A 27,672-nucleotide genomic window follows, 5' to 3' on the forward strand; every position below is an offset into this window, starting at 1 on the left:
AGTACGATAGTGTATTATCATTGCTCCCACACTTAAGTCACTTTCGGTATGGATCACGAGTTTTTCGCTGCTAGTCTTCTTCAGCGTAGTCTGGCAAGAAACCTCTCTTGGGTCAAATGGGAGGGAAGTTGAACAATCTAATTCTTACTCTCTGGTTTCTTTTTCAAATTCAAGCCCCAGCCGCTGAAAGTTGTAAGGAGCTGTACAACACAAATGGGTAAGTTCTTTCCATCCAGCAGAACGCATATTACAGTAAATTAAAAATTAGAGAATGTGCTTTGCTGGTATCCCAAGCTGCCTTGGGTTCGACTGTCGCTGCAGGTTATAGAGACTCTGAATCGATACTTTACATGAACCTCTTCTTTCAAGAATTGATTATATTCGTTGTTTGTTATTTTCCTCACTTTTCAGATCTGATGTCAACAAAGCTTACCCTCTGAAGCTGGGGAAAAAGATCCTTCCAGTTTACTGTCACATGACAACACTTGATGGATGTGGGGGTGGTGGTTGGACCCTGGTGATGAAGATGGATGGTTCAAAGGTAAACATGAAACCATGCTCATAAAAATGCTCGAAAAGACAATTTCCTCTCTTCTTTAAATTATTGAAATGGTTCATAAAAATTCTTCTTCAAAAGTGTTCATTCGAATTTCGCAAATCTTAATCTATCATTTTTGCAAAAAAAAGTCAAAAGATTTTTAAATCAATTGAGTTCATGTGTTCTATTCCTGTTCAACGTAGACCGAAAAGTAGTGATTGTACTTTAAAAGATATAAATCACAGGCTTCAATGAAACAAAAACTTGTACAGTAGACTCAAGATAATTACAACCTCCAAGTGGAATTAGAGAGGTTCGGGTTGAGGGCCGAGATTTTGGAGGTAGTAACTGGGATTAAAACGGGAAAGGTGTTTACTGTGTTTCTATTCATGCATTTGAATTTCATTGTGGTACAAAGATGTTGAACAGAAATAATACGATTTGATTTGTTTTATTAATTAGGACACCTTTCATTATAATAAGTTAATTTGGACCAACACGCTAGGATACAACCCTTCTGCTGGCTCGATTGGGTTTGACGGGAATGAGGCAATGTTACCAACATACTGGGAAACGAAATTCAGCAGGATCTGTCTCGGTATGAAAAGCGGCTAAAAAGTCAACTTCATCGCCATCAACAGGCCAGCTTCCTCCCTGTACTCTCTGATCGCTGATGGGAAATACTGCCCAACCTCACTGGGCAGAGACAAATGGAAGTCTCTACTTCCTTCAATTGCCTCACTACAATCAAACTGCAACCGGGAAGGATTTAACGCATTGTGTACAGGTTCTGGCGACTTACAACCCAGGGCTCGAATCGGTATCCTTGCTAACGATCAGAATGACTGCAACAGCTTTGATTCCAGGATCGGTTTTGGTACTGGAGGTCATCCTGACTACTCGAACTCGTGTGGAAATGTGGCAGCGTACGGATGGAGACCAGATAATGGGGGTCAAAACATCAAAACTATGGGCTACATTCTTGTTCAATAATGAAGAAGTAATAGTCCCTACTTGGTTCCAGAAGGAGTGAACAGTTTTTTATCAAAAGCAAAGCATAAGAGAGACTGTTATTCTCAAGTAATGTTTGTGTACTTGTCATCCCTAAATTGTTTTATGTAGCGCGAAAAACAATACGTTTCCAGAGTCTACATCAAAACCATCGACAACGTAGAATTTTGACCTTAATAGAATTGTTTGGTCCGACTTTTACATGCTCATGAAATAAATGTTAAGTTAAGATTGTCATGACGCATAGCGTACGTGTAAGCTGTAAAAATTGGTGGACACCATTAGGTGGACACCATTAGGGAAAGACCACCAGTAATATTCTTTCAGAGAGTTCCGTTCGTACGATATGGCCCAATGTGTCATGTGACCTTGTTGCCTCAACTTGTACTGGGGAATACCTGGTGTTATTGTATAACTGGAATATAATGTCGATCCACCTTTGTAATTTTTAAACTCCTCTATTTTCGAGATACTTGTATGTCGTCTCTTTTATTTGTACAAAATGCCCATTAGAAATAAGTAGGTTGTGTGTTCGTGGGTCTCTCCCGCAGAACGTTTTACAAGCTTAACTTAGTTGCAAATAAATTACTTGGAACCAACATAATGACCAGCTCAGTTGGTAGAGTACTGCACCGGTATCGCAAAGGTCATGGGTTCAAATCCCGTACAGTCCTGAATTTTATCCACTTCTGCGAAGTCACGTCTCTATCCTCAGTTCACGTATGTGATTTTCATATATTCACGTCAATCATTAATCACTTCACGGGTTTATTTGGAACCAACATGATGATCAGCTCCCAATTGTTAGCTCATTTGGTAGAGCACTGCACCGGTATCGCAGAGGTCAGGAGTTCTAATCATGTACAGGCCTTACTTTCACTACTGTTCAAATAGTGTTTATTACTGCGAAGGTTGCTTTCATATTAACTGCTATCATTGAGCAGATATCTGGTACCACTAGCCGTAAGGTAAGTCTTTCAAGTGGACAATTTATATTGAGCGAACCATAACTCTGGCCTCTAAAATAAAGCTACCTCGAACTTGACAACTATATACCACTTTCCCCTCCTACCCTTGTAGTTTTTACGAACGATTGGCTTCTTACGAGAACCAGATTGGAATTTTCATGTCGATATTATTGCCATCCCAAGCAAATAGCACATTTCAGATTCTGCGATATCAAATTTCATATTTTGCTATGATTAAATAATGATCGATGACACGACTGGAAACTAATCTTGATTTTGTTTATCGCCCATTAGTGAAAGAGACAAAAAAAATTACAGGAACTATTTGAAGGCGAAACTTTAGACGCAAATTCGCTGAATTGAAATCGTTACTACCCATTGTTTTCTTCATGAACTTAATATCATCTGATGTGAAACTTACTGCTTAAGAAACCAGTTTTCAGCTGAATAATACATCTTGGTTTATAAGATACTCACGATAAAGCTAGTTACGAGAAAGCTTACTCTTTCGACAGGTCGAATCTGAGTCGACTTCTGATTGCGCCCAGCGGATCATTAGAATGAGTCCAACGATCATAATTAACAATTATCCACCGATGTGGAGGTGAACTGTGGTGGATATTTACCTCACCGCGACTTTCACCGACACTAAAGTGAATAATTTAGTATGTAACACTCAGATACCGATATGGTCACTTACGGTTTGAATCGCGAAGTTTCAACTGCATACTGTAAGTCTTCACCAGGCGATAAGGTCGACAGGTTTCGGGTCTTCTTTTAAAGCAAGATGCTCCGCTGTGATCGGCGCGCTTCGATCCTTGATATTATTGAGTTGTTCCCTCGGCGGTCCGCTAACTACGGCTCTCCGGTTGTTTGTTTTTAGATCGTGGGCATCCACAATGCAGGAATTTCTATTCCGCTGTCCATGTTGATGTATAACATTCTTAAAATTACCACAGTTTGTGTCTTCATGGTCAATTAAACCCTTAACTCACAAGATCTGATTGTTAGTTCTACTCTCTAGCTGCTAGTTGTTTCTTTGTAAATTAGTTACGAGAATTTAATGTTAGATCAAGAAAAAAATTTTACCTGATAAGTTTGCAGGACATAAGTTACATATTAATCACTTGTACGAGTTAAAGCGCTTAGCTACTGAAAGAAAATTCATTCAAATTTCAGTTTAAAATAGCATGTGACTTATGATCAGTCACTCAATTTTGAGACCTCTTCAAGCACTTTATTCATTTTCAAAACTTTTTGAAGTCTTAAATAAGTCCTGAAGAATCCATGACTTTTTACAACATGAAATTCTTTAGATGAGTTTTCGAACATGAGAAGGATTTTTGACTATGTCAGTTTCTAGCTGGGATTATTGTAATAATGAGTCTGAATTGATCTGCTGACATGCCATTGTGGTAACAAAATTTAATGGAGAGGATAATCCCTTCAGTAGCATCATTGCGAACATAGGGACTCTCTATTTCATATTTAGTGATTCTGATCTGAAAAAAAGTGTATTTTAGATCACAACAACAGGATTAACAGAAATTTTTCCTAAAACGATAAGAAAATAAAACAGAAGGGGAAAAATCGTGAAGTAATAATAAAAACAGTTTATTAGACTCTATTGCTGTAACTCACTGAATTAACGAGTTATAATACAATGAAAACTTACTAAGAACAACTATGTACATTTCTGTATATGTTAAGTACAAATTATACACACCACACCAGAACATGCATCACATTTGTTAAAAATACTTAAAAGTGAAAAAGTCTTCGGTGCGCTTCGTTCAACAGGTAGTGACGTTCCTGTAAAACTACTGCTGATCTGATTTGTGCCTTAGGGTGTAGGGGCAGGTATTGTTAGGCGTATTGTTAGAAGAGGATGAAGAGGCAGGTTTAAGTCCTTCAGTTTAGAAGTGATGGAATCTATCAGAGACTGGTTATAGACGTTTCGAATGATAGGGGCTAACTCGTGCGCAAAGTCTTTGAGCAGTTTATTTGGGATGTTGCCGGGTCCTTCGGCTTTTGCAACATTAAGCGACGACAGGGATCGAAACACTTCCTCGTTGGAGACAAAAAGTTCCTGTGGTACCAGGCTTGGGGGAGAATCACGGGTCAAAAGTGTAAAATGGCCTGTGAGACTTACAAAAAAGTCATTAATCTTATTTGCAAGTAATTTGGTATTTACGGTATCCCCAAGAAACTGATGGTACCACTCCTGCTGAATGTCTTGGCCTGTGAGTGACTTTAGTTGCCTCCACCATTTACTGGAATTAGTGGATTCCACTTGAGCAACTTTATCATGATAGTAGTGATTTTTAGCTTTTTTGACCTCGCCCTTGTCCTTGTTCCTCCAAAATTTGTAATTCGAAGAGTCCTCTCTGTGTCTGAGAAATGCAGATTGTCTTTTACGAATCCAAAATTTCAGTTTTTTAGAGATCCAGGGACGGTCAGTTGGGTGTTTCTTAACTATTTTTCGTGGAAGGTAGGAATCAATAGCATAAGTAAGTTCCATCATCAACAGCCTGAACTTGTCTTCACAAGACTCAGTATTAAGAACCGAGTACCAGTCCTTCTCGGTCATCCACTGCCCCAGCGCACGCCATGCACTATCGCGCATATCGCGTTACTCTATTTTCTTAATGACCGGTTTGTGTTCGGATGATATCATTGGTCTGGCCAAGATGGTATAATGATCAGATGATGCGACTTTGGGCAATTACGATACACTGAACAACTTTGGTCTATTAAGAAAAAACCAGAAAACCAGTCCAGCGTGCCTGAGTCCTAGTTTTGAAAGTTACAAGCTGCTTGAGATGGTTGGCTTTGGATACATCTTTTGACTTTAATCCTGTCGTGTGATGATTAAAGTCGCCGGTAATTATAATCAGGGCATTTGGCTGGTCAGATAATAGCATGTCAAGATTTCTTTTCTTCTATATCACACCTAACACAATTGATGTAATTTGTCTTGGTAGACTATGCGGAGGGTCTGGATGGGGGTATCTCGAAAACACTAAACACTAAAATTTTACCTTCTATAACATCAAACATTAAAATTTTGAGCTGTTTAACATCTAACACTAAAAAATTATCTGAAACACTAAAATTGATACAAATGTAACGAGAAACGGCTAAAAAATGCGCCAGATACTGATGACGATAAACGCGGGCATTCAATATGGAATCAGCTACAATTGATTTACATACTGTGTCATTTTGATTGCAATTTTGTGTTGTTCATTGTTTATGTCTCTATCATGGAAAATCATTGTAGACTATTTCTCTGCAGAAGGGTACATTATGCTTAACAATTAAAATATTCCTCTGTCGTTATCACACTTTCGCAAACTTTCATTTGAACAATTTGTTTATTTAATCATCATCATGCTCCTTTTACCTACCGGGAAAAGGCTGTTGCATCCTCACTAGCCATCCTCTTGTTTCTTAGCACATGTATTAGCAGCAAGCAAGCCTTGAATCTAAACTCCCCCTTTCCTTCTTTACGGTTTGTCTCCAAGTCTCTTTAGGTCTACCTCTTCATCGTTTGCTTTCCAGGGTCCAAGGTGGCGCTATTTACGGGTTGTTATGCAATTAACTCTTGATCACAGATCCATCACAAGGTAATGTATATGCGCAGACCCGATAGTGCAAACTCTACAAGTCAAGGCGAAAATGAGCGCGAATGGCGCGCCCGGACCTGGTGAGTGTTGTTGTGTGGGGGTAGGAGTCGTGATCGTCATCATCCACATCGGTGCCTGAGTCGGTGTCGTATTCATCCTCTTGATCTGGCACTTCAACAACAGCAACTATTTCAATAGTGCTATCGTCCACAAACGTGATACTGGGTGCGTGCGAGTCTCCATCGTCATCTATGATATGCGGAGTAATTTGTTCCATTACTTCTCCTTCAACAGTTGGGTCGTTGTGGAACATTACTTTGGTATGAGGAGGTTGAGTGTAATACACTGCTGGTGGGAGAGCTCCGGCTTTGTCTTTTGTGGTTTCACTGCGCACTGTTCTCTGCCTCACGGAACGAAATTTATCCACCAACTCCTTCATCGCTACTTCAATTAGAGGATCTATCCTTGCAGCTGTTGGAGACTTCATCACTTCAACATCTGCCAACTCCATACTAGATGTTGGAACTGGATAAAACGATTTGTCATGTGTAAAGTATTTGGCACTCCATTCTGTTGTTCTTTTTAATGATTCTTTTGCAATTGTTCCAAAGTCTCGAGCATACTGTAAAGCTGTAAAAGTCTCGTTTTTGAATTGGGAGACTGCATGAAGGTTTTCAACTATAGTGGTCAGTAATGTACGGAGGTCAAAGTCACCAACATAATCCTCATTTATGTTCTTCAAGTTATTTTGCAGTCGTGCTATACCTTGTTCAAGGAGTTCTAACGAGACTTGAGTTTTCTTTGACACAGTTCCTTGGGGACCATTTGTTGCTGCTGCTTCTTTCATGTTGTAGTGCTGTTTAACTGTAGCAACTGTACTTTTAATATATTCGTTCACTGATGAAACATTGTTCACAGCATCTTGAAGGGATAGTGATACTGCGTCTACGGTATGAGCACCAATTCCAAAACTGTCGTACAGCTTCCCAAGGGCTTGAAGAAAGGACGCTGTCCCAGTAAGCGGTGAAACTATTTTTACCGTTCCAGCAGCTACGTCCGACACCAATATAGTATTCAGGAAACTGCATATTCCGTGGACTTGCGCAAAGGTACAGGTTTCACCAGTTCCATCATTAGTTCCTTCTTTTCCAGTGCCCATCAATGTTTTAACAGTTGAGGTTTTCGGATCGAAGGTCTTGACTTTCCTATCTACGATGTCAGTGAACACAATTACGTCGCCATAATGACACAGCCTCTTGATTTCACTGCATGAATCGGACGAATTCTGCAGGAGCTGTTTGACGTTTGAATTTGCCAGGTCACAATCGTATAACCCACCTGCATTACCAGATGCAGCCAAGTATGCGGACCCTCTCCACACACAAAGAGATTCAATACTGGAAACGCCATCGGGATAATGTATTTCTCGCATGCTAGTACCAACGACAGCAATTCCATTGCAGCTTACTTCCAACTGAATGATCCTTTGGTGCTCGTCATCCGCACACAAAAGGATGTCTGTACTCGCCACACAAATTGACGTTGGTTTTACTAAAGGCGTGTTAAGCTGGATGATTTCTGGGTTCTTAACTTGTGCAGCTAAAGCTTTTAAATGTGTCGCGAGTCGCTTCCGAAGAATTGGCACTGTGCCATCCTGTGATAAACTAAAACGACTCAGCTGTGAAAGTAGTTCTGCTCGCGATTTCAGGCCCTCCGGCTTTAAACGTACTTTGCCTTCCAAGTCAATAACACGGATTGCCCCAGATCCTCTTTCAGAAACGAAAACTATACCACTGGTAAAACAAAGGTCCCTTGCATCCTTGAATGTCTCTTTCCGAACGTGAACATCAACTGGTTGATGCAAACGTAATTCCACGAGACGAGCCTCTTGAGATTCGAAGTCATAGTCTAACACAAGCACTTTTCCTTGAGCCCCACTTTCAATCGCAATGGGTCTTTTGCATATCCCACTCTGATTGGATTTCCAAAAGCGATACTTTTCTGGAACTATTGTGTGGACGACCAAACTTATTCCTCTCAGTACCTCTAGTACCGAGGTTCTAGTAAGGCGCACGATAGGTTCTACAGCCATCCGATCTTTATTCCTTACGCAGTCCAGGGTCAGCATTTTTCGTAACTTCTTACGTACATCAGGGCCAGCAGAATCGCGGAGTGTTCGAATTAGAACTAGACTACTCTTCGCGCCCTCAAGATCAATGAACCAGTTGGCCCAGCTGCATTTCATACTCTTGCCATGATGAACCACATCTGGCAGGGCGACAAGAAGCGAAAGTTCAATAGGTAATGTACCATCTTCGGCCATAGAGTGTAGATTTGACAACGCCTTCTTGTTACACTCTTCACAATCGGTAATTACCGTTGCAGCAAGAAACCTGTTACACTTTACTCCTTTTTCTAAACACCGGTTACAAGCCCTTAAGGAAGGAATGTGTGAGACCTGGCCATTTTGTTTACAGGCTGAGCAAACAGATTTGAGCTTAAGACACTCATCACAGCTGCTAAAGCAAGAGGGCATGTCATTTGATACAATTTGACTTACAGACGCCTGGAGCTTCAAACACATTTGGCAAGTTTGCAAGGTCTTAGCTGTGTCTTGTGTAGATTTGAGGATTTCTTCACCAGTTACTGATTTGGGGCGATAGTACACACCAACTGGAATTGATGAGCCGTTGTCCAGTGATGTACCTACGACCACTTCGGCGCTTGTTAAGAGCTTTTTTTTTATTTCCTCAGGATCAGAAATGGAGTTGCTGCTAAAATTATTTTGGTCTATTTGAGTTGTTAGCCCAACCACCATTTTCTGAAGTGAATCATATTCTAGGCCAGGTTTTAATGCAGTTCCATCAATAGCTTGTGACAATGGTATAACGTTCAACTTGTCTGTAGAAACAAGCGCTGGCAAATCAGCTTGTCGATTGAAGGCAAAGGAATACAAGGACAATAGATGCGGTTTTATCACCCCACTGGCTGTAGCATAACCAGCTTGAAAGCGTTTTGACGAATTTGTTGACGGACCGCAAAGATTGAAATCAGAAAATGTGTTGAATTCTTTCAGTCCCCCTCTCCCAGTTCCAAAGAAACCAGGCCCTCTCACAAAATTTCGTGTCCGACTACCTCCGAGATACTTGATAGTGTCAAAAAACTCGCACACATCTCGGTCCCATGTGAAATCTGAAGCAGACTTAGGATCAACTAGAGCGAAAGATGTAGTGTTGTCAATAAATTTGTAGTAGAGACAGTCTTCCGGGATCTTTCCTTTCTCAAGAAGTTGGTTGAGTTTAATAGCAACTGGATGGGCATTCTCCACACACCTAGAAGAATAAACGTACACAAACGTCTAAATGCGCAAAGACCACACACAGACCAATGCTAACAATTTGTCAATTCTCATAAATTATAGTGCAACAACATTTCCCCATTACGTAAGCAACCTCAACAAAACTCGCAAGCTTAGAGTTGGAGCCAATAGAAACTACAAGATCAAACACAAATGGACCATCTGTCCTCCATCTTTCTAGTTACATAAACACTTACAAGTTAAAACATGTCAAGTCATCATCCACGTTCGCATCGCTTATCACATGACCCTCCGGATCCTGTGTTGAATCTTTCTGGTCAACATAGCCAGCTTCATCAAAAGCACAATGTGTTTCTTCATCCCATGATTCAATACATGAACTGACAGTCTCATCATGGCTTTGAGACAAGTCTGCGGATTCTTCCAAATCTTCGTTTAGGTAAACACTATCACTGTATAAGGAAATTATCACATACACGTATCATAGTTTTTGCAACATATAGATTCATTTCTGGTCATTGTTCATTGTGTTCACAGTATCAGCCAGTATCAGGAATTTCAAAAGGGGAACAAAGAAGAACATATATAACATTGGGACACTACAAGCAATGGAGAATGCTCCAGATATTAAGCTTTGTAATGGATTTTTGGTATCATGATACAAATGCCAATTGTTTTTAGTAGTTCCACTATTTGGTAACTGCCATGCAATTATATTTTGGTAAAATATGATTTTCTTCTTACACATGAAACACACGTGCAAACATCAATTTGAAAAACATAAACTGCTTTATTTCATTAAGTTCAAAATATCAACAAAAACTATGCATTAAGACTCTATCAGCAGTACTACAAATGCTGGTCAAAGACATTGGTTTTGAGATCTATGGAAAAAGCTAAACAATCTTTGTGTGTACAACAAATATTATCTATTGGTACATGGTAATGACATGTCTATGCATGAGTTCTATAATAATCTAGATTTTCATCCAAAAAAAAGTTCTTTTATACAACAATATATTCTTCAGTAAGGTTTTTACTTGTCAGAGCCTGTTTCTATGGCATCAGCACCAGTAAAGTCCTCCTGCTCATCTTGTGACATGGAATTGCTGCTTGATGCTGAAGAAAGTCGTTCACAATTTCCTTTTTTCCAAAGGCTGTCCAGGGTGTGGTTGTTTTTCACTAAACGCTGTGCTTTCTCGTAATTTCTTTGGCACTTATTGAAATGTGCTACAAAGGACAAATTTTTAGCAAAGGTGAACAGTGTATTCCTAGGTTTACATTTCTCCACCATGGGGATTATTGAAAAAGTGATAAGGGAAGTTCAACTTAATTATAAACATTCATTAGTCTTTTAGAAGATCAGCTGAATACAAAAGACCAGAGTTACTATCACCTAAATACACTCGGAATTATTATTTTTTCTTATTCTGAGTACTGAAACATGTGATCTGCAGTAATGATATTGGTAAATTAAAAATATTTGTTTAAACTTACTGATTTTGAAGTAATTGACCTTCCATTGGGTGGTTCTGCTGGACTTAGTACTGATAAAATACGGTTTCTTGCAGACTCCACAAGTAAATTTCACCTCATTAAGAGCTGAGCTTCCAGCAAGCTTCCCTAAGTCTAAGCGAGATAAAAGTAAACACATAAGTAAAGGTAAAAGTACAAGTAAAAGTAGAAATTCAAAAACCACCTATTTCATTAAAATTTACCTGCTTGAAGCTCATCTAATTCATGCCTCTGACGCACATTTCTCACAACTTTATTGTCTCGCAAAATATTTTGAACTAGTTCTTTATCTTCCTGACATTCTTGTCTTCTTTTCCTACTTCTATTTCTCGCAGAATCTGATGCTCCAGGCTCATTGTCTATGATGGCAATTTCTGGATCTTTATCTTTTGAAGAACTTGTTGAAGTACCAAGAGGTTCTTTAGGAGTTTGCTTCACACCCGGTACAAGCACCATTTTCTTGTCTGACCAATTAATTATTTTCTGTACCACATGTACTTAAAAAAGATGAAAAAGAGGAAATTTTACTTTAGTATTTCATACTTATAACCTTCAAAGTAATTATCCTTTTCTAAGATCGAATAAGGATAATTTGTAACCCCCAATTTTCTAATACATATGTTGTGGTTATATTTATCATTAGTTCAAAACTTTTTCCTGCACTTTATGAATTCGACAGATCAGTTGTCTGCTTACTATTGAGTTCACTTTGGGTTTCGTCAGAAACAAGGAGTGGCACTTCCATCTCCCACTGTTGTTGCGTAAGGATACGTAAATTCTTCGTTTTCCCATGAGCACTCCTGGCCAGCCGGTAGAGTTTCAGCTCGAAATTTCCCATACCCAGCGACGTAGCCATTTGCGAAATACCAAGAAAGTTGATCATATGCTTCCTGGCGTCCGTTAGATTTCTTTGGTCTATACCGATTGGAATTCTACTGCGATGTCTCTCAAAAGCATCTTCCTCGCCACATCTATAAAAGCTGATCAATACTTCCGCAATTCCCGCCGATGCGGACGAGGCGGCCATTTTGCATGCAGAAGTCTGCTGAAAAACCGCTGACCACAGAATGTCTACAGAACTTATGCGCATGAGTACAAAGTATGCATGCTGACCAGTTCGGTTAGTTCTGCTAAGTTTGAACAAATCTTAGTCCTTTTTTCTAATATTATTGCTTTCTCTGTAAAACTTTTATTGACCTTTATTGAGTGAAATCGCTGTTCTAATACCTTTTAACACTTAACACTAAACTTTTTTTAAACGCTTAACATTAAAATTTTACCCATTTTAACACTAAACATTAAAAAAAAACGGCCAAATAACACTTGACACTAAACCCCATCCAGACCCTCTATGCGGCCTCATTGATATCCAAATTGATTCGATTTCGTCTTGATTACAAGATTCTTGGAGTTTACATGGCACTTTGTGAACTAAATAAATACACACCCCTCCTCCTGTATTAATTCGATCCTTGCGAAATAGATTGTAACCAGGGATAGAGACACAAGAATCTAGCACATCAGGCGACGCCAAGTTTCAGTAATGCAAATAGCGCTTATAGAGTTGAGCTCCGCGATTTATTGAATCTCATCCACGTTGTTCGTTAATTATCTCACATTCGTTGACAGGATAACAGGTATATCATAAGATTTCTGATGTTTGACCTTCCTTAAGACGCTATAATTCACCGCTCTCCCTGGTTTATCAAATTCCCGGATGGGTATACTGCTTGTTTGGGGTTGTTTACCAAGTTCGCTACAAGTTATCTTACATGGAATTGGTCTTTGACTGGCATAAGGCTTTTCTCCTCGGGAACGCCGAGCACCACGGTATCTTAGAAGCCCGTTTACCTTAAGTCTCCCGAGACAAGTCCTGAATTCCTGGTCATGATACTTTTGAGAACGAAGAGCAAATGATTCTTGTCGGCTGTAAACCCTGCAAGCCGCACATGATGACAAATAGGGGCTGTCCTCGTTGTTCGGTCTTTGCAGCCGTAAATTGACCAAGTTATTGGAGTCAGTCTGAGGCTTTGGAGGTCCTGGGTTGGCATGAACGTACATAAATTCTGTAAGATCTTTAGGTGGAAGAAAGACGCAAATAGAGCCACGCTTCCTCCATTCTACAACTGGTCTCTTCGGGGCGTTCGACCAACCAAGTTTGTCCAGCGCACTCAGCAGGGATTTTCACATGAAATAAATTACTATTTGTCGAGTTTAAATCCTTATTTCTCGATTTAACGCATACCTAAGGCAAAAATATCGATGAAACTAGTAGAAAGTAGAGTAAAATTATAGAATTATAAAGCTTGGCGGCCATGTTGGCACGCATTCATAATTAAACTGAAGTATGCCGGACAACCATAGAAAATAAATCATTTCATTGAACTTCTTATATTAACTTTAGCCCAAGAAAAAACTCTCGCAAGAAGTTTTCTTGAAAAATATTTCCTGCCTGTAAAATTGAAGACATCAACAACACAAAACAAAGCTTGCTGTAGCTTTAAAATTTCTCCCAACTCAAAACATATTTCCCAATGGTCCTTACCCAAGGATCATACATGAAACATATCGTGACATAATTCGAGATTATACATGGTGGTAAAATACAGTAGCAATGAGGAATGGACGTTTTTCTAACGATTTAGTCACTTCCAATGTGGATCTCAACGTCATTTTAGCAAAAAACGACTGCACCAACGACAAGAAAGTGACAAAAAAAAGAAAAACTTTATGATATTTCCAAACTGTCGGTTTCAAAGTGGGAAGCTTGAATTTGTTACACGATCCACATGTTGGAGGTATTTACAAGAGAAATTACAGTGGAGTGGAGGAACCTCGGCCAGGATATATAATCAATGCATGCATGAAGCTCTTGTATTGTTTTGATAATGCCGAGATCGTAAAGGACCTGATTTTATCGAAATCTGCAGGTTCTCGTACTGAAAGCAATTAAAGGTGACACATTGGTTTAAAATGCTAAAACGTGACCTCTTAAAATGGCTTCAAAGTGCCCCAGAATCTCTCGCTCTGACGAAGGGCTAACGCTAGAAACGTCAGCTTTTTTACCATTTACGGTAGCCAATTTACGTTTTCAACTCAGTTGTTAACACTAAATTACTTCCTCTACTATCCCACCGTCGCAGCCCCACTGTGGGCCACAGTTTCTTTAGAAACTTACCTCCTTTATTCATGTGCCAGAGTTAGTTTTATTCTTTTTCCGGTTGCCGTCCGCCCTTCAAAAACGTCCCCGCTTGAGATATCTAGTATTGGACATCATATACGCGACATTTGTGCGCTCTGTCTGGCTAATTTTATCGTAGAGCAAATCAACTGTTATGTTTTTTTGCACGAATACATTTATCGCAAACTGAGCTGGTCAGTCTTAACGGGCCGCATCCATGTGATTATTTTACGTTTGCACATGATTTTCGACCGTTAAGAGCCAACCATCTCCATAAACTTAAACCATTGCTTGTAAAGCTAAATAGTTTTAAGTTTTTGCTGGGCTTATCCATTTACGCTACGGTAAGCAAATTATGGGAGGCGATTGCGCAGCGCTTTATGCAAACTAAGAAAATAGGATAACTTTCGTAGCGCGAAATTCGATTGCCCTAAAATTTGGTAGATGAATCTGACAGCGTCAGTGATGTGATTGAATACACGTAACCTGTTGAGCAAAAAAAAAAGAAAGAAACCAGCAGAACATGACTATGCGAAAAAAATCTCACCTCCTGCTATTACACAAAAGGATGAATAGGTATCAATTAGATTTCGGTTTATGTAAACACAAAAAAATTGTGGGAGGAGATTATTCAGTTTTTCTTGCTTACGAAGCGCGAAATTTAAATATACTCGGATTGAACAGTCGAGTCGAATGAGAAATTGACGAACGTGTGCGACTATTTCCACTTGCCATTGTTTTTTAACTCCTGTCGTTGAATTGAAATACGGAAAGAGAAAGATACCCGTAGAACTACATGAATTAACGACGCGCGAGGCTTCGGACGTTATCACCAGGTTTAAATCACACGCCAGAGGAAGGAGAATATGAACCTTTTTGTGCACATCAGGAACAAAATCTCATTCACGCAGCGCGAAATTTAAATACCCGCACATTAAACAATCGAGCAAATGACGAAAGTCTTCTACATGATTCAACGCATCGCCCAGAATTCAGCGACATATCCGGGACTTTCATTGAGACGCTGGGGCTAAATTTAAAAGCTAATTAGAAAATGATTGTCAAACAATAAAGGAAAAGGGCTGAAAATGTCGAGGAAGGCTTACGTTCTCTTCGTTTACGGATAAACTACTTTTCAAATGCTCCTTTTACCATATGGCTTTTAAAGAAGAAAGTTCAATTGAACAGTGTATCATTCTCACTTTGTTCTTGCGCTTTCAGAAGAGGTCGCAAATTTGCCTTGAAAATTGACTATGTTAGCATCCTGCTTGTATGAGAAGTCGATCTCAGCGCACTTTCAGGCGTAATTTATCGTCACTCAATTGCTAGATTTCTCTTTTACCATATGGTTATTTTTATTTGACATTCTAGAAAGCGTCATAGAAATTTTCAAGGGATTCCAAACTTTGGAAGTAGTCGCAAAACGCGAATTTCGAAAACGTTTGCTCAGCATCGTCGTGTTCTATCCAAATTTGTCCTTTGGAGACCCTCACGAGAATACAAGTGACCTACTTTTAAACTTTCCGCGAGAATACCAAGGTATGTTAAGCTCCGCCTCCGCAAACAATCGCGCGCACGCCGCCTAATTAGTATTGAAATTGAGGTGGTAGCTAGACCATGCTTAAAAAACTGTAAAAACTTTTAAGATATGATCGCAATCGTTACTATCATATGGAAACCACACTCCTATTATTGTCGCAAGATAGACTCTAGTTCTATCTCGACGATCGTCGCACTCACAAGCCGGTTGTCGGAAGCATCGCTCATATTTTTCTCTACCGATTGAAGCGATTTTAACGAAATAGAAAATAGGCAATAACATAAAACAGAACTACTTTTTTTGCGAGTTCGATTGTTGAACTAATCGAACTTTAAAAATACCAATATTCTCTTACATGTCCCCTATTTGGATTTTTCCTTTGGCTGGTCTTTATGTTTGACTCAGAAATGAAGTTACTTACTTACTTAAATACGTCTAGCAATGTTTGCAAAATTCAGTATAACCATTCATTAAAGAAAAGTGTTATTTACAGACAAATGTTATGAATTCAGATGCGTAACTATTGGCAACTGCTGTCTAATTGGCTCTAATGTGGGCGTGGTAGGCTTCGGACGTTAATACCAGGTTACACATGCTCTCATCGCCTTTGAATCGCACAGTGAGCCTCTAATTGAATATACCTTTCGCCAGTTTTAAGCAATGTAAAGGAAAAAACGGTGACATTTCTTATTCCAGATACGAAAGCTACAGTCGCCCCACCATACACCCCACCGTGACCATTTGCATCCTAAATAATCTACCAGAATCACCCCCACGGGGAAGATTTGTCGTATCATCAGTTTTGCCGATGGTTTAAATCTGCCGCTCGTATGATATTCGGAAATTTTGAAAAATCCCGCGTGTATTTTAAAGCTGTTTCCGCCATTATTCCAAAGTAGCCATATACGGTCATTGTTAATTAGTAAACAAAGCCTGCTCAACTAGTCGCTCATCCACTTTTCTTGATACGCTCAACGAATGGAATAATCTACCTTATGATGTTGCGGAGGCAGAAACTCTGAACATTTTAAAAAAGCAGACTCAGATGCCATTTTATTAATGTTTTTTAGGAAATTTTGTAACTATTTTAACTAATGGGTCGATGGATTCTGGTTGTGTCACAGTAAACACTGATTCCCCTATAAGGCTCTGTAATGTTCTTACGACCCCTCCCTTCTCTGGCAGTTAATTGACCTTAATTCACCGTCTTTGTTGTTCCTATTTGAAGATTTATTCATGTTTCTTCCTGGCGTTTGAGGTTTTGAAGGCTGATGTTCGATGAACTGTACAGTGGTAAACGGAGTGTTTACCTAACGTACTTTCTATCCGAAAAATAACATTGTATTTTGCTTTATTACGGAAGTGATACGCCTTTCCCAAAGATGTGTATATACCATGCACCAAGGAATAGACAAAGGAACCTTACTGTAAAGGACAGCATACCTTCGAGTGACGTTTTTGTTTCGAACTTAGATGTGAAATTATTTTCAACCATATACAGAGAGAATTAACAGAATATTTTCCACTGGCCAATTTAAACATGGAATTTCAAAGTGATATCTGATAACACGAAAGGATATTCGATTTCTAGAGAAGGTGCGCATGCCTCATTGTTCGACCCCAGCCTTCTCTTTTCCAAGGCGCGGCTTTCCATAAGGTCTCGTGACCTGAGCGAGCCTGATTTTATGGTCATCGCTCTCAGTCAGATCATCGCTGTACGTGGTGAAGCTGGTAAACATAGCAAAGCGTGGTGAGTTCTTTAGATGAGGACAGTTATATTGAGTTGTTATTTGGACCAAAGGCTCAGTTACGTAGTAACAACATCTCAGCTTACTCTAAGAGATGTGGTGAAAATAAGGCCGAAATTTTGTCCGTGAAGATATTTAGCAACTGAAAAAGAAATGAAGTGAACAACATCCAAAATGGAGAAGGCAGCCGCTTATAAATTCGTTGATAGGAGCACGGGCTGGGTCTGTAACGAAGACTGAGTGCTTAATATCTGCAGACGGATATTTTCCCAGGATGTGTTAAGATTTAGCAGGGAGAATCTTCAACTTGTTTATGCGTTAGAGACATATTTTAGACACGTTACTAAGGTTTGGGATTGCAGAAAAACGCTATTATTCCAAATTGTGACTTTTAGAAGCAATAGATCAGCATTGTAAGCTTTTCGGTACCTTTTTTTTCTTCAATCCTTCGCCTTACTGGATTTTAAACAACAGCTTCGGGCATCTGAGATTTCAAGGTCGATAAAGGGGAGGAAAATGAAACAACGGGGTGCGTTTCAGTCTCATGTCAACTATCGATGATAACACGTACAATATCAAACAGGAAAACAATTCCTCTATTGTTCAGTTTATGTTTAGTTGTAAACTGGCTTTTCAATTCGGGGAATCTCACCATGCACAACAACCTTCCCAGAGTCAGATATAAAACTTTTGTTTGTTAATTGTAAGAAAAATGAAAAGGAAATGTTACACGCCTTAGTCGTGCAAAGCACACGTTTGCACGAGAATGACGAATATGAAGCAAAAGGTACCCTTATCAGAGGGACTGGCTACACGAGTAAAGACTACAAAAGCCTTGTTAGAAATTAACGATACTGTCTCTTTAAGAACTTAAGCGAAGAAAAGAAAGAGGAAAGTGGTAGTAAGGGAGCTGAAAAAATTTCGATTTAACGGCTGCTTCGATCAAGTGATCACTGAAACACGTTGGAAACTTGATTGTGAGTTTCATCTTTCAAATTTTAATTGTATTTTACTCCCTTGTCATGAACAGCCCCAGACAGAAACGGAAAGTTTTATGTAGAAACATATGTGGCTCTCGTCCCTTTGCTAACACATCCTGTGCTACTAAAACATTTTAAAATAAAAAGGAAATTCAAAACCCCTGTTTTTCGTCCATTACTAGATTAGCATAGTGATGGTAGACAATACGGTGTCACAAACTCCATATCCAAAGGAGAGAGATGCCTCGACTCCCTTTCGGTGCCAATGAAATTAGTGACGGTTTTTCGAGAGATATCTTGACCCGCTGATTAGCCAATAGGGAGATAAATATCTTAGAAAATTGCCGTAGTCACCTGAGGAAAGAATACTTATTTTATGAAGTGTTCGTCATCTACAGTTATAGGGCAGCCTTTGTTACACTCATTGAAAGGCATGCATAAGATTGAACAGCAAGACAATTGCTCAAATGTTTCACCTTCCTGTCCAACTCGGGGAGTCTTTCCATTCCCCCATATCCTTCATAGAATAGTAGATATACCCATTATCCTTCTGAGAAAATGAAAGAAAAGGATTTGGTTTATAAGTCGCCCAAAGCACATTTTTTGTGCGCGAGAGGGGCTCATTTGAAACATATGAAGTCGCTTTTCAGAGAGAATTGCTACACCAGATAAGACTGTAAAAGCTTTGTTTCAAATTGATGATACTTTCACTTCAAGAGCTTCTCCACAATTACCTTTAGTAGTGTGTGTGACTATTAATGATGGCTTTGAGGGCGAAGTAAAGAAAGAGGAGGGTGTTCATTAGAAGACTGAAACAATACCAATTACGATATAAACGACTGCTTTGACCGAGTTCTCGCTGAGAAACATTGTTAAAGCTTTGCGAGTTTCAAATTTCGAATTTAATTGCATTTTTATCTTCCTCATGAATAGTCTTAGATAGAAACCGAAATTTTTATGTAAAACATCCTGTGTTGTGTCAAATATATATTCATCAAATTTGAAACTCCGGATATTGTACTTCTAGTGTTCTGGTGTTCTGACTGGTTCCCTCGACTCCAATCATCAGCTCATATACCGTATCAACCTCTATGGAAAATGATTCAAACTAGTGTTGCCAAGCTGAATTTACTTTTGGCTGGAAGTAAACATTTCTCCCGTGCATTGGAAAACAAATACTAGTCAATGTAATCTCGGTGACAAAAGAAAAGCCACAAAGTACAATCATGTATAATGTTACACCATTGGATAGTACTTATCTTCAAAGTTTCATATGAAAATTGTGCAAGTATGGTCTAGAAAAAATATAACGCCGCCACAACAGAAATAAAAGCCGTTTGCCTTCAAGCTTTCAGAATAAAAGGACTGAAAGAATTGTGCACAACTTTTTCGCAGGCGTTACTCGTGCTTTCCCAAATTTCCCGCTTGATTATGCGATGTTAGCTCCTACAATTTTCTTTTTTCTCGATGAAAAACAGTGAAAAATTTGAACGAACCTCTTCCTCAGACTAGGTCTCCAATTCTGCTTTCATCAATTTTTTTTATTTTAGAATCACTCCAAATAAAAGAAATGAAATGTTATGGTATGAAAGATCTAAGTTGTGAATGAGTGTAGAAACAAACTAAACCGTCATAATTGATAAATTTGAGTTACAGGTCAAATGATTTCTTTAAAAATACACACTTCTTAAAACACTTCACAGACAGATATCCAAATGCACAGGAGGATAGCACGAGCCTTTGTAAATCTAGGGTATAAAGAAGATGACCTACCCATACTTCTTGAATCAGTTGAGGGAAATGATGACGAGCAGAATCACACCGAAACGGAAGATGACCCAAGGATCTCTCAAGAAGATCTAGAACGCATCAAACCAAGCAAGCAACGGTCCAGTTATCGTCTATTGTGGCTGGCCATTATCACGTGTTTAATTTTGACGGTTTCCCTTCTCGTGGGTCTGCTGATAATTTCTGAAAAAATTGGTCGCAGGTGTGGATGCTCTGAACAAAATGGTTAGGTTTTATTCAAGTTTTTCTCCTTTTTTATTGAAATTTCCTTATAACTTAATTTAAGACCCAGTTACAAAACTTAAATTGTTTGATTGTGTGTTTTGTTTACTTTAATCGTGTCTCCTGCGACGGACTGATTTCTATTTCAGGGGCCCAACACCATAAAAATCAGCTAACTAAGAAGGATTTCCTAGGGGAGAATGAGACAAGCATTTCCGATTTGGTAAGGGACGTAAAAGAGAATAACCAATACGAAAAAGCTCCCTAATATTCTGAAGTAATTAAAAAACCGAGGGGGCATAGTCAGAGTAGGTTACGTTCATCCCAGGACACTTTTTCCCCTTCCCCTAAACAGAAACACCCCTGGAACTAGCTAACCAAAGTGCTTACCTGCAATAAGAAATACAATAACTGTTCAGGTGAATATACAATATTTGGATATTTTTATTGAATTTCAAGATTAATGCCTACAATTGTCCTTAAATCAGACATTGAAGTCTACATCGGATAAAGGAAATGATGACCTCACTGGGGTAAAAGCACTATAACAAGGGTAATATTATCTGTAAGCCTGTGCTTTCTTTGCTGAGAAATGTGTTCGACTTCTTTGAAACGTGTGTCCATCTTGTAACAAATGTCGGTTATTTTTTCCGATGACATTTTTAACGAACCGCTTCCCATTTTAGGGTAATTTAGTATTATCACCTGAGTTGATAACGTAAATTGACCACCGTAAAAGAGTTTAAAAGCTGACGTTTCGAGCGTTAGCCCTTCGCAAATCGTTCTAACGAACTTAGCCAACTTACATTATCAACCCAGTTGATAATACTAAATTACCCTGTTATACTCTCCCACCGACGCAGCACCACAGTTTCTTTAGAAACTTACCCCTTTATTCATTTATCCACCATGATAGCTTGAATACCTCAGCTCTACTATGATCAAAGTGGAGGCCGCAGTGGATGAAACAAAGAATGACATCGCCAAATTGAACAGAACGACATCAACGGTAAATATTTTACTGTTGCCACGTTAAGGATTCTAAAAAATGTCATTTGGTAATTACTCACTATATAGATTACAATATTTGTGGCTGTACCCTAAGAACGAGTGTCGAATTATTCTAAAATCAATTATTAGAAATAGGGCCGGAAACTCTTAAAATGTGTAAGCTTCTACCTGAAGGAAAAAACTGATAATGCCGAAAGACGTTAAGTGTATCTTCACGTTAGGTTGAAAAACTCAACTCTTCGATGAACGAGGTGAAGGCCGCAGTGGATGGAGCAAAGAATGATATCGCCAAACTGAACAGAACGACAACAACGGTAAAGATTTTTCAGTTTCTTAGTTAAGGATTCTAAAAAATGTCATTTGGTAATTACTCACTCTCTATCATGGAGTAAGTAGCGAGTAGCCAGTCAGATAACAACATTTGTAACAGTACCCTAAGAACGAGTGTGGAATTATTCTAGAGTCAATTAGAAATAGGGCCGGAAACTCTTAAAAAGTGCAAGCTTCTATCTGAAGGAAAAAAACCGATAATGCCGAAAGAAGTTAAATATTGTATCTTTATCTTCACGTTAGGTTGAAAATTTCAACTCTGCGATGAACGAGGTGAAGGCAGCAGTGGATGGAACAAAGAATGACATCGCCAAACTGAACAGAACGACAACAATGGTAAAGATTTTACAGTTTCTTAGTTAAGGATTCTAAAATATGTCGTTTGATAATTACTCACTATCTATCATGGAGTAAGTAGCGAGTAGGCAGTTAGATTACAACATTTGTAGCAATACCCTAACAACGAGTGTGGAATTATTCTAAAATCAATTATTAGAAATAGGGCCGGAAACTCTTAAAAAGTGCAAGCTTCTTCCTGAAGGAAAAAAACCGATAATGCCGAAAGAAGTTAAATATTGTATCTTTATCTTCACGTTAGGTTGAAAATCTCAATTCTGCGATGAACGAGGTGAAAGCCGCAGTGGATGGAACAAAGAATGACATCGCCAAACTGAACAGAACGACAACAATGGTAAAGATTTTACAGTTTCTTAGTTAAGGATTCTAAAAAATGTCATTTGGTAATTACTCACTCTCTATTACGGAGTAAGTAGCGAGTAGCCAGTCAGATTACAAGGATCAGAGCTTAACAGCACCGTAATCAAGGTAAAATTGGGTCCACACATGTATGAAGACTTTGAATGACCAGACAAGTTCATTCTAGCTACGTTCCTGTTTAAAAGCTGTGAATGCATTTATCACTTAACTTGTAAATCTTTATTCGTGCTCTAACCAGGTAAAGCCTACATTGGACAGAACAAGCAAAGATATAACGGACCTGAAAAGTAGAGTGACAAAGGTAAACGTTTGTGTAATGTTTGCACTTGTGACATAGCAAATGAGAAGCTAGAATTTTCTTTGTCCGTTTTGTCTGCTTGCACTACTTTGATAATTGTCCCACAGATTAAGTTATTGAAGTTTGTTAGTAAATCCTAAATTTACAGCAGTTGTAAAAATTTAACGTTTCTATTTACTTTTCTCGTAACGTGTCTTTAGTTTTTACTATTTATAATTTTCCACTGTTTGGACATCGGTCATTTTCTAAATTTCCATTTTGCATTTAGTTATTCTCAGTTTTATTTCTTTCATATCCCACTGCATTCATTCGCACACAAATCCGCGCATGTACTAAAAATCCTTTCGTCTGATCACTGTGATGCATCCTCCTAATGCAACATTTTGCGCTCACGATCTCTTTGATACTTATATCTCCTGGCAAGTTAAGCCACATTTTCCTTCATGTATAAGTTATAACGTTAATAGAGGTCCCATTTTAATTTGGATACCGCTATTCTTACTTTAACCAGGTGAAGTCTAAGTCAGATAGAACCAGCGATGATGTCTCGGTACTGAACTGTACAGTGACAAAGGTAAACATCGTCATCGAGTAGGATCATCAGTGACACGCCTGGATGCTCCCGGTGTGCCACTCTTTTTTCTCATCATATCTTTAAATCATATGTTATGCATCACTGAACATACGCATGACTACAGTGAGTCTATTTGTTAAACATAAGCAGGGACGTTATCGAACCACCGATAATATGGCATCCATAGGGTTAATCGTTAGCCGTAAAACGGCCAACAAATTTAGCTGTTGTTGACTGCAAAATTTTGTTGACTCTTTTGTACTTTCTGGAGCAGCATCTGAAATAAACTTTTTTATATCACTACCACTCGATTCTATGAAGCAAGTTCGTTTTCTACTATGTAAAGTAATAAAGATAAAAATTGAAAGTCTTAAGCTGGCTTTTTTCCGCTGTCTTTGTTTCCTTTCGACGGAAATAATCGAAGAACAAATAGCGACGTAACTGGAGGCTATTGCGTGATAACTTTCCGGTAATCTTGTGCCACGTGACGTAAGGCAACCGATAGAGTCGCTCGAAAATTAACGAGTGGATTATAATGTTTAATATGAATTATTTAAAAAATGTAATTACAATAATGGCGATTTTATGATACCTTTTCCCTCAGCTTGACAAAGCTATTCAAAGTAACTTAAGCGAGTCTTGCCAGAATGTGACCTGGAACTCAGCGTTCGAGGACTGCAAATTGAAATGTTGCTGTTCAGTCAATTCTTGCGAAGAAACACGTAAGTTTTCTTGAAATTCATAACTGGTCTTAATATCTTTATATCAAGGAGTGTGCATGGACAGCGATTCTCAAAAAATGTTTTTACTTTGCAAGCAAGATGTTCAGCTAGTAGGGACTGGTCGTATTGATCTCCCGCAGGGCAAAAAAAAAAGGGGTGAAAGGATTTTGTTTGTGACACCATAAAATTTACATGAACCCCCTGAGGTAAAGTCTGTAGCCTATTTTCCCACTTAGGCGGAGCTCATTCCGGTTTTTATGTTGCATGAAGCAACTAGGAGTATTACCACTCTCTATTGGATGGGATGCTAATCCATCAGAAGGTTACCGCCCCAGCATTTCATCAGGCTTCCCCAGCAATTCTCCGGTACCCATTTATACTTCTGGGAGGAGAGGGACAGTACCCATTTATACTCCTGGGTGGAGAGAGACACTGTGAAAGTAAATTATTTTACCCAAGAACACAACAGAATGACCCAACTAGGTCTCGAACCCAGACCTCCTCGTCCCGGAATCCATTGCACTAACCATTACGCCACTGCGACTAAAGCCCCCCCTCCCCCCCTCCCCCTACCCCCTCCCCCCTGGTGCCTTCCCTGTTGATGTTTAAATTGTTTCGTTTGCTTTTCCTTTATATACGTTTTATAGTGAGTTTGAGGACAAAAACTTTCTTAAGAGATAAACTAATTTTTTAGTACGATAGTGTATTATCATTGTTCTCACACTTGAGTCACTTTCCATATGGATCGTGACTTTTTCGCTGCTAGTCTTCTTCAGGGTAGGGCGGCAAGAAACCTCTCTTGGGTCAAATGGGAGGGAAGTTGAACAATCTAATTCTTACTCTCTGATTTCTTTTTCAAATTCAAGCCCCAGCCGCTGAAAGTTGTAAGGAGCTGTTCAACACAAATGGGTAAGTTCTTTCCATCCAGCAGAACGCATATTACAATAAATTGCAACTTAGAGAATGTACTTTGCTTGTCGCCCAAGCTGCATTGGATTCGACTTTCGCTGCAGGTTATAGAGACTCCGAATCGATACTTTACATGTACCTCTTCTTTCGAGAATTGATTATATTCGTTGTTTGTTATTTTCCTCACTTTTCAAACCTAATGCCAACAAGGCTTACCCTCTGAAGCTGGGGAAAAAGATCGTTCCAGTTTACTGTCACATGACAACACTTGATGGATGTGGGGGTGGTGGTTGGACTCTGGTGATGAAGATGGATGGTTCAAAGGTAAACATAAAACAATACTCATAAAATGTTCAAAAAGATAGTTTCCTCTCTTCTTTAAATTATTAAAATGGTTCATAAAAATTCTTCTTCAGAAGTGTTTATTCGAATTTCGCAAATCTAAATCTATCATTTTTGCAAAAAAGGGTGAAAACATTTTAAAATCAATTTAGTTCACATGTTCTATCCTTGTTCAATGTAGACGACAAAGCAGTGATTATACTTTAAAAGGTATAAATCACAGGCTTCAATTAAACAAAAACTTGTACAGCAGACTCCAGATAATTGCAACCTCCAATTGGAATTAGAGAGGCTCGGGTTGAGGGCCGAGATTTTGGAGGTAGTAACTGAGATCAAAATGGGAAAGGCCCGTTGTTTATTGTGTTTCTATTCATGCATTCGAATTTCACTGTGGTACAAAGATGTTGAACGAAAATGAGACGTTTTGATTTGTTTCATTAATTAGGACACCTTTCATTACAATCACGTAATTTGGACCAACAAGCTAGTATACAACCCTTTTTCTGGCTCGACTGGGTTTGACGGGCATGAGACAATGTTACCAACATACTGGGAAACGAAATTCAACAGGATCTGTCTCGGTATGAAAAGCGGCAACAAAGTCAACTTCATCGCCATCAACATGACAGCTTCCTCCTTGTACTCTCTGATCGCTGATGGGAAATACCGCCAAACCTCACTAAACCGAGACAAATGGAAGTCACTGCTTCCTTCAAGAGCCTCACTACAATCAAACTGCAACCGGGAAGGATTTAACGCATACTGTACAGCTTTTGGCGCCCAACAACCCAAGGCTCGAATCGGTATCCTTGCTAACGAGCAGAATACCTGCCACAGCTGTGATTCCAGGATCGGTTTTGGTACTGGAGGTCATCCTGACTACTCGAACTCGTGTGGAAATGTGGCAGTGCACGGATGGGGACCAGATAATGGGGGTCAAAACATCAAAACTATGGGCTACATTCTTGTTCAATAATGAAGAAGTAATAGCCCCTACTTGGTTCCAGAAGTAGTGAACAGTTTTTTATCAAAAGCAAAGCATAAGAAAGACTGTGATTCTTAAGTAATGTCTAAGGATAAATTTATGAGCAAATGTTTTGTCTTGAATGGATGTTTGTGTACTTGTCATCCCTAAATTGTTTTATGTAGCGCGAAAAACAATACGTTTCCAGAGTCTACCATCAAAGCCATTGACAACGTAGAATTTTGACCTTAATAGAATTGTTTGGTCCGACTTTTTCATGCTCATGAAATAAATGTTAAGTGAAGATTGTCATGACGCATAGCGTACGTGTAAGCTGTAAAAATTGGTGGACACCATTAGGGAAAGACCACCAGTAATATTCTTTCAGAGAGTTCCGTTCGTACGATATGGCCCAATGTGTCATGTGACCTTGTTGCCTCAACTTGTACTGGGGAATACCTGGTGTTATTGTATAACTGGAATATAATGTCGATCCACCTTTGTTATTTTTAAACTCCTCTATTTTCGAAATACTTGTATGTCGTCTCTTCTATTTGTACAAAATGCCCATTAAAAATAAGTAGGTTGTGTGTTCGTGGGTCTTTCCCGCAGAACGTTTTACAAGCTTAACTTAGTTGCAAATAAATTACTTGGAACCAACATAATGACCAGCTCAGTTGGTAGAGTACTGCACCGGTATCGCAAAGGTCATGGGTTCAAATCCCGTACAGTCCTGAATTTTATCCACTACTGCGAAGTCACGTCTCTATCCTCAGTTCACATATGTGATTTTCATATATTCACGTCAATCATTAATCACTTCACGGGTTTATTTGGAACCAACATGATGATCAGCTCCCAATTGTTAGCTCATTTGGTAGAGCACTGCACCGGTATCGCAGAGGTCAGGAGTTCTAATCACGTACAGGCCTTACTTTCACTACTGTTCAAATAGTGTTTATTACTGCGAAGGTTGCTTTCATATTAACTGCTATCATTGAGCAGACATCTGGTACCACTAGCCGTAAGGTAAGCCTTTCAAGTGGACAATTTATATTGAGCGAACCATAATTCTGGCCTCTAAAATAAAGCTACCTCGAACTTGACAACTATATACCACTTTCCCCTCCTGCCCTTGTAGTTTTTACGAACGATTGGCTTCTTACGAGAACCAGATTGGAATTTTCATGTCGGTATTATTGCCATCCCAAGCAAATAGCACATTTCAGGTTCTGCGATAGCAAATTTCATATTTTGCTATGGTTAAATAATGATCAATGACACGACTGGAAACTAATCCTGATTTTCTTTATCGCCCATTAGTGACCGAGACAAAAAAATTACAGGAACTATTTGAAGGCGAAAC

The 27,672-nt window shown here is 39.0% G+C and overlaps 2 protein-coding genes and 1 long non-coding RNA gene across 5 annotated transcripts; 2 read left to right on the forward strand and 1 right to left on the reverse strand.

Moving 5' to 3' along the window:
• On the forward strand, window positions 1-26,966 carry LOC113686046 (putative skeletal organic matrix protein 5). 3 transcript variants are annotated; one of them, XM_089212198.1, is made up of 3 exons: window positions 1-217; window positions 412-541; window positions 1,001-1,618. In XM_089212198.1, the coding sequence occupies exons 1-3, from the start codon at window positions 117-119 to the stop codon at window positions 1,151-1,153; spliced, it is 384 nt and encodes a 127-aa protein (XP_089068324.1). In that variant the 5' UTR covers window positions 1-116; the 3' UTR covers window positions 1,154-1,618. The 3 variants fall into 3 exon arrangements, with proteins under 3 accessions (XP_089068324.1, XP_089068323.1, XP_027059439.2); XM_089212197.1 differs by lacking the exon at window positions 1,001-1,618 and adding an exon at window positions 25,788-26,966 and having other exon boundaries at window positions 22-217; XM_027203638.2 differs by lacking the exons at window positions 1-217; window positions 412-541; window positions 1,001-1,618 and adding exons at window positions 25,203-25,324; window positions 25,788-26,966.
• Window positions 5,865-12,124, reverse strand: LOC149042145 (uncharacterized). Its single transcript, XM_089211913.1, has 6 exons — window positions 11,677-12,124; window positions 11,184-11,477; window positions 10,963-11,094; window positions 10,506-10,695; window positions 9,702-9,917; window positions 5,865-9,478 (listed from the first exon to the last, which is right to left on the reverse strand). Exons 1-6 carry the CDS (start codon window positions 12,068-12,070, stop codon window positions 6,181-6,183), a joined length of 4,524 nt encoding a protein of 1,507 aa, XP_089068039.1. The 5' UTR covers window positions 12,071-12,124; the 3' UTR covers window positions 5,865-6,180.
• On the forward strand, window positions 23,305-25,001 carry LOC149042146 (uncharacterized). The gene is made up of 3 exons (XR_016188421.1): window positions 23,305-23,369; window positions 23,974-24,091; window positions 24,958-25,001. It is a non-coding gene; the product is annotated as an uncharacterized LOC149042146 (long non-coding RNA).
• Window positions 26,967-27,672: the final 706 nt, after the last annotated feature.

This window comes from Pocillopora damicornis, chromosome 7 (genome assembly GCF_964200805.1).
Source record: "Pocillopora damicornis chromosome 7, jaPocDami1.2, whole genome shotgun sequence".
NCBI classification, from domain to species: Eukaryota; Metazoa; Cnidaria; class Anthozoa; order Scleractinia; family Pocilloporidae; genus Pocillopora; species Pocillopora damicornis.